General features: G+C 33.8%; 1 protein-coding gene across 1 annotated transcript; it reads right to left on the bottom strand.

The window, feature by feature from the left end:
* Nucleotides 1-2708: 2708 nt before the first annotated feature.
* LOC128155746 (monocarboxylate transporter 13-like) lies at nucleotides 2709-7357 on the bottom strand. The gene is made up of 5 exons (XM_052817594.1): nucleotides 6824-7357; nucleotides 6320-6534; nucleotides 5609-5752; nucleotides 4483-5265; nucleotides 2709-4021 (listed from the first exon to the last, which is right to left on the bottom strand). Exons 1-5 carry the CDS (start codon nucleotides 7075-7077, stop codon nucleotides 3789-3791), a joined length of 1629 nt encoding a protein of 542 aa, XP_052673554.1. The 5' UTR covers nucleotides 7078-7357; the 3' UTR covers nucleotides 2709-3788.
* Nucleotides 7358-8262: the final 905 nt, after the last annotated feature.

Below are 8262 nucleotides of genomic sequence, written 5' to 3'. Positions count from 1 at the left end.
CTATATGGTACATGTACATACTATTTACTATGGTTTCAACAATTAGACCACGCCCATGTAAGTACAAAAGACTTTAAATCAAAGCTTGGCAACAATATTGTCTATTTAGTACATAACATGCTATCTTACACGTCACATGATAGAATTTTGCATTCATAAAGATGAGGTGAGAAATCAAGTAGTGAATTATAATATTCAGCATGCATCAACCCATTTTCTCACCAGAGGTCGTGCTACACAAGCTTTACTTACACCTCTGTCAACGCCGGAAAAATAGTCTGACACATGATCAAAACAAGCATGCTGAGCACATGACATTGTTGATTCGTTTCTCCCGTAATCAACTTGAAGGAAGGATATTAACGGGCAAAGACTTCGTGAGCAGGTTTAAAGGTATCGTAGGGGATGACTTTACTGTTTATTTGTGTAAAATCACAAATGAATCGGGAGACTGCAGGAACTGATTTTTCAAAACTTTCAAACATCTGTCAAACTAGATCATGTGATCAGATTTTAATTTTTACCTCCGCTAAAAAGTCCTCCCAGTAACTTTGAAATAAAAATGAATATTTGTATTAAACATTTGAAGTGAATTACTTTCAATCATATTTATAGATAAAAGAAGTAAAATGCATCGATTTTAAATATATTTTGGCCATCGTTTCAGTTTGTACAAGAATCTTGTACATCGAGCGTTGACAGAGGTGAAGGCGAAGCTTGTATAGCACGACCTCTGGTGAGAGAAGGGCATCAACCCTTGGTTAAATACAACGGGGAAATATGGGCAGCGGAAAGGGCAAAAAATACATTTTTACAAAATCAACGACAAACTAAATTCAGCGATCTAAAATAATATTATCAATGACCATAAATGCAAAACCAACAGTCTTCTTTGCAAAATAAATGTACATAAAAATCAACCAAAGGTATTTAAATACAAATCAAACACAAAAAGTAAAACCAACAGACATAAATGTAAAACGAACATACATCAACATGAAACAAGCGGACGCACAAATAAACGCTAGGTGGCGTTTTTTGGGAAGCAATATACGTCATCGATTATTGGAATCCGGGATGGTTCGCACCTATTCTGTTTCGCCCTGAGATGTTTCCCACGTCAATGTTTCGCACCTGCCTCGGAGCAAAACATCTGACTGTATTAATGTAATGTAATGGAGTGTTGATGTAATTAGAAATGTACATGTATTATATATAGCTAGCATATATCTATTTTGGGGACCATTTAATTACATAAATTACCGGTATCTGCTTGAACTTTACATTACCCAACTGCATCCACTATTTAACTACGATTTTTACCAGTCTTATTCTTATAGCAAAAGTGGGGTTAAATATTATTTCCATTCCCACTTATTTATTATGATTTATTTAAAATTATAAATAATATTTTAATGACCTGTTTATACTCGTACATTTGTTCAAAATTTCATATTCGGATGAAAACATATGTATAATCAAATATTGTACAGTCTTATATAAAAAAAGTCATTTATTTGTTACCCATAAACATGATGATACAAATATCTGGAAAAATTTTTTTTTTAAAATGCTACAAGACATATGTACATTGTGAATTAAAATTAAGTGCATGTATCAGAATACTTCAAGCTTATCGACACATAGGCTTCGGAACCGGGGGGGGGGGGGCTTTTTGCAAAGTTAGACCTAACCATTAGGGCACATAGCAGAATAGACGGTTCAGCCCCCCCCCCCCCCCCCCCCCACACACACACTTTTTTCTCGCAGAAAATATAATTGTTCCTTAATGTACCTTGAAAGATTGAGAAGTTGGAGTCTTAGGCATACTAGCACCCCCCCCCCCCCACCCCCACCACGGATTAAGATTTTCATGATTTGGGGGAAAATAATTTTTAATGTAGGTTAGATTTTTTTCTTTTGGAAGTATAGGTTTACCCCCCCCCCCCCCCCTCACCCCCCTCTCCCACGGATTAGGATTTTTATGATTTTGGGAATTAGGTTTTTCTCTCTCAATATTTCTGAGGATCAGTCAAATACGTAAAGTTGGAGATTAGATGTTGACCATTTCTGCAATTGATAGAAATTCTTGTTTTAAAAGTTTATTTTCTCGCAAATATCGCATGTCCTTAAGTGCAGTCATCCTTTTATAGATATTAGATAAATGCTTGCATATACGTTCGTTGGGATGTAAATTCGTAGGCAAAGGTTACACACAAGCAATGATTATTCCACTGTCTATTTTAAAGAATTTATATCTGAGTAATAATTATTACTAGCGCCATATTCAATATTGACCATGGTTTGTTTTTACGGCAGACTTAAAGTACATGTTTAAACCAGTTTTACAAACTAATTGTTCGAATGGAGTTTCTTTTTGGTAGAACATTAGTGTATAATCATACTTTCTATTCATTTTGAAGAATTTAGGGCTTGAATTAACTGATGCATTATAGTTAATGATTACAGATATACTTTCCAAGTTACTTGTACCTTGTTGAATATATCCATATTACAAAGTAAATACGCATAAAGGGTACAAATATTAGGAACGATAAGTACTTAACGCATTTTAGTGTACTTTTTTGCTAATTAACCTAAATCCAAAGTATTTTAAACTATCGGTCTACTGATAACCTTGTTTTATCAACTTGTCAGTAGCTTGCGTCGTATTTAAAAGAATGTTTATACGTAGAGCATGCTCTTGCGTATCAAATTAACTGAGAGACAAAAACTCCATTTGCAGGTGATGAAGGTATATTGCTACATAAGTAAGGCAAGTTGACGATAGAATCTACAAAATAGCATTGCACATTTTTTTTCTCTCATTTAGACACATTAAACTGTGAAGTGAAATTGTTGCACTATAAAAACATATCAATGGGCATGCATTTACTAATTAAATGTCATCAAAAATTCTTGAATTAACTATGGCACAGCTAAAACAAGTCAAATTATAAACTTCTTTCTGCAAATCAATAAGCAGGGGAACATTGGTAACCATCTAAAAGTACCAATTAAAAACCCACTCATATTGTTGACTAAACTAAAAATCGAAAAAAAAAATATGAAATTAAATAAAAAATGGTTTGTATACAAGAAACATAGATCGCAAAATGAAGAAGACTTATGATATAGGGTTGCAAAAATGCCCAGTCTCTATTTATTTTGTCGAGGGGTTTCATACATACGTTGACTTATTTATCCCCTTGATCCTAGATCATTTCATTTTTTAAAGTTCAATGTAAAATGATTCCAATACTATTGAACATTAGTACATGTACATTTTCCTTTGCGCGTTATACTTGAAATTAATTAGACAATCTAATACATATATAGAAACGACTCTAATACATTAAGCCACTTGTGCTTTTTATATCTTAGAAAAACTATATTTTGAATAGAGAGATTTATATGCGTTTAAGTCAATTAAATAGACTGAGATAATTCAAAACAAAAACTATTTAATACAATACACCCCAATCAAACATTTGGACCTAAAATAAAGTGAAATTTTTTTTTTAAAATATGCTCATATTGAATTGAAGAAATATTCTAGTACGATTTAAATCACTATCTATTTAAAACATGGTAATAAACATACATGACACTTTTAATTATTAAGTAAACTAAAACCATATTTCCATTGAACTCATTAATTTGTTTACAAAATCTAGAAATACATTGAGAGTGAATTAACGGTCAATATTTGGGATGTGTCCCATCTACTTGTACTAAGTGCATCATTCTTCCGATGAGATTAAGACTTTACTGAAGTCACTCCCTCTTCAAATAGAAAATCCGAGATCTACGCTCTCTCTCCAGGGCAGGAAACTAGACCGTCTACGCGACTTCCACCGGGCGTTTACATTAATCTCCACGTTGAATCTGGACCGAGGATCCTCACCGTGTCGCCTCTGATAGATCATGGCAAGTGTAAAAATGAAACAAGCGAGGAGACAGGCCCCCGCCCCAGACAGGACGCTATATGTGTAGGACCCAGAAATGTCTCGGAAGTTACCTGCAAAAAATAGTTATATATGAGTTGGTAAGTGAACACATTTGAGTTTTGAAAATTTAATCAAGTAACAAACCAATTTTTATTTCCGGGTAAACATATTCATACTTTAAAAACTTTCATCAACAGTGTATGACCTTCCCTATTGTCTTAAGAAATCTGACTACATGTATAATTAAACATCCACTTACAGAATCGAATCGACATTTAACCAGTTTTGATCAAATTGGTTGTTATATCTACTGCACATTGATATTCATGCTATATTGTAGCTATATTGTAGCGATCATCGCATCGAATGCATTGATCGCTACCTCAATATCAGCTATAGAAACTACATAAACTATGAACTATTTCATTCGCATAAATAACATGACACGTCTAAAATATCTTGTCATTACAAGTTACTGTACAGTTATGGTGTACAAGAAATATACATAATATTATGTGTTCCATGTATTCACCTGCTATCGGAGCGCCCACGATATTGGCAATTCCAGAAGCGGCAAACACAATGCCAAGCCCCGTCGGGAATTTCTTTTCTCCCACCAACTCTAGGGTTGTAATAGATACCACAGTCACTGTGCCTCCCAGGGCTGACCCAAAGAGCGCTATAGCTACAGCGTTCAATGAATATGAGGTCATGAATGGAAGCAAGCTTAGACTTATACAACCAAGAAAGGCACACATAGCAGGAATGGCTAATTTTGGGACTTTCGGACTCTGTGCTATTAATCCTGAAATGAATCTGAAAATCATGCTAGCGATACTCATGCCGGAATATAACCAAACTACTGATGTACGGTTGAATCCTTTCTGTTCGAAGAAGTCGACGAAAAATATGATTAAGCCATCAAATGCCGCTAATATAAGCGATAATGCAAAACAGAATCCAATAAACACTTTGTTCTGAAGTGTAGCCTTTAGCCTTGATAACGTTGTATTAGAGTCTCCTGTTTCATTGTTCTCTGTCATATTCTGCTGAAATTTTGAGGCTGCTGGTCGAATTACGTCAGGGCCAGACATTAGACCACAGGCTAACTGGTTAAGGACGATCCCAGAAATAATCAAAAGGCAACCTCTCCAGCCATAAGTGTCAATGAAATACTGAAGCAGTAGTGGGAAACACAGGGTACCAATACCAGAGCCCGTTGATACAAAGGCGAGAGCGAGGACCCTTTTTTTCGGTAAAAAGTTTTGAGAAACACTTGTTGATGCACAAATTGCATTAAGTGAAAACCCAGCACCTAAAATAGAACAAGGTTGAGCTTCTGCATGTATCGTTAGATTAAAAAGGCTCGGGAGATAAATGAACACCAATGATCTCTTTCTTAAACTCACATTTCTGACGTTTGAAGTTTTACTATTAGTTTGTAAATACCAATTCAGTATATTTTACTTTAAAATTTGATATTTTCCTGTATTTTTAGTCAAAGGTCTTCTTGTTTAAAGATCAACGAGTTCTAAAATAACCAATAGCACTCATCTATCTTTACTACGTTTCACTAACCGAATGAAATATCTATGTATAAGGTAACAAAGTGATTTGATCCTGTAAGTTACTAAAGCATTAATGATTAATTTTATAACCTGACATGACTCCCACGAAAAAAATAAGAAACTCCAGATTTGGCGCAATAAAGCAAACAGCAATTCCAATAGCAGAAAGTAACGCTCCACAGCAACCACAAATCTTTGTTCCAAATTTAGTGACAAGCTCACCAGTTAATAAACCTACAAATTTGATAAGGAGTAATGTTTACATTCCTGTGTCCTCAATATAATAACACTACGAATCAAATTTAATTTATAGTGTATAGTTCATATCATTTTATCAATGACTATTTTAATCGTACACTTTCTGAAAATAATTTAAAATAATAAAGAAACATTATATAAATATTATGAGGTGTTCAAATAGGTCGGATCGATTGAACAAAAAACTCTTTATCGGATTTGATGACCCCGACCGTATTTTATCACATCATCATACTCTAAGAAGATTTTTTTTTTATTTCTTGAATAATTTTTTTGATAGTTATACACCTACAACTACTTTCGAAATCGAATCGGTTTTCGGAAGAAAGAAATTCTCCATAAACTAAGAGTAGAACTTGTAAACCTTTGGAAGGTCGTGATTTTAAATATTAAGCTAATTAAAGTTATTTTAATTTACCTAAAAATGTGTAAAATGAATAATTCAAACGAAATAGGCATATATTCACAAGTATAAGCGATGCCTTGTTGTTAGCACATTATGTCATTTTTTTTAAAACAAACTAAAGTAATAAACATTTTTACCTCCAATAGAATAGACTCCTGTGCATACCGACTGCACCAATGAAGTTTCCGCTTTGCTTTTTCCAAACGCTTTTAAAAACTCTACAAAAAGGACAGACATGTTGAATGGAAATCCCCCGGTGATAAACAGATTGAAGAAGCTGCTGGTTAAGACAAACCATTTCCGTACATTAACGGGTGTTTGATTGGTTAATTCCGGCAAAGTACTAGTGTGTCTGAAATATGAGAGGGAGACGTTTCTCTTCTCTGTTAATTTCACGAAGTAAACGTAAACAGGCAAACTTTTTAAAGACTTAGAACAATAACAGAGGTTTGAAGAAATTGACCTTTGCTTGAAATAAGAGTTTCAAAAATTACAATAAAAACCAAACAAACATAAGATAAATTTAAAAAAAAACGCAAAAAAAAATTAATAAAAATTGCGAAACTCCAAAGAAATGACACATTTATATTTAATTTAGCTAGATAATTTGAACTATAAAAAACCATGAATATATAGTTTACCTATCCGATAATAAGCTTCCACTTCCTTGAAAATGTTGACTGTTGCTAAAGTCATTATGTTCTTTCAACCGGAACTCGCCGTCCACCGAGCTGTCTATATCTTCTACCTCATTCTGATTCAGAACAGAATGGATCTGACCTGAAGTCTCGTGAACAACAGATGATTTCCGTTGAGCTGCATACGTTTGGTAATCTTGATCACTATTGATGTTTATGCTAAAAATCCTACCAATTTTATTGTTGTTTCCATTCATATTTCTGATTTGTTATACCACTGAAAGACGTTGGGGTATTGTATGTAAAAGGAGTGAATGTTTATGTTCTATATACGTTCTCAAAGTTTAGTTTCAGGGTCGGTGCATTAATGCACTGACATGAGTTTAAACATATTGTGTAATAGTGTCACATATATTAAAACAAAGTTGACAAAGGAAATGCTGGAAGTGAGATTAAAACTAACTATGGCATCACTAGAAGTCTTGCTAGGAATTCTAGAGCTTCAGCGAGTCTGTGATTGATTCTTTAGGGTTGACTGATGTCTGACAATGCAAGCAAACATGATTTACTCTGTAGCCTATTAAGGTCAGATTGACACGTTTATCGAGCATGTTTTTGTATCCCTCGCACTACAGAGTTCCAAAAAAATTATTATATATAATTATTTATATAATGATTAAAATTTATTTGATCAAATGTACAATGTAAATTGTAAATGCCAAGATGGCCTAGTGGTTGGAGCGGTGACCGTTAACTCTTAGGAAAGTGAGTTCCCTAGGTCGTGAGTTCAAGTTCAAATTCCGGCCGAGTTGGAGCTCCAAAATAGTAAATTGTCTTTATATATATATATATATATATATATATATATATATATATATATATATATATATATATATATATATATATATATATATATATACTGTCATTAGAATTCGTGTTGGTTCAATTTTCGTAGTATTCGTGGGTAGCTCTCCCAAACGAATTTACATGTACATCCTCGACGAAAACAAATGTTAGAAGAGGAGTTAGTTCTCTTACTGAAACTGAAAACCGACGAATCTATGAAAAAAAAAAACAACCCACAAATAAGAAAAAAGCCCATAATCCACGAAAATTGACCCCCACGAATTTAAATGGTTCCACGGTATGAAAAAAAAAACCAAATCTCAAACTGTCACCGAAATAGGGTTTAATGATTAGGTGGAGTAGATCCGGATGCCCAGTGTATAAAATAATAACCAGAAACGTGAATTTGAGAATAGTTTTTCTTTAAGCTTCAAGTAATATATACAGTCAACTACCCTTAAGCAACAACCTTGAATTCCAGAAGGCATACTCAAGTGGTACTCTATTGCAGATGTTGAGAACCTTAGAACCGATTTTTAAAAGAATTTGAGACAAAGTTGTACATGCCAATAATTGCACAGAACCATTTGCTTCTT

This window comes from Crassostrea angulata, chromosome 1 (genome assembly GCF_025612915.1).
Source record: "Crassostrea angulata isolate pt1a10 chromosome 1, ASM2561291v2, whole genome shotgun sequence".
NCBI classification, from domain to species: domain Eukaryota; kingdom Metazoa; phylum Mollusca; class Bivalvia; order Ostreida; family Ostreidae; genus Magallana; species Magallana angulata.
The sequence above is the reverse complement of the archived record's forward strand: the minus strand, read 5'-3'. Positions and strand labels throughout refer to the sequence as shown.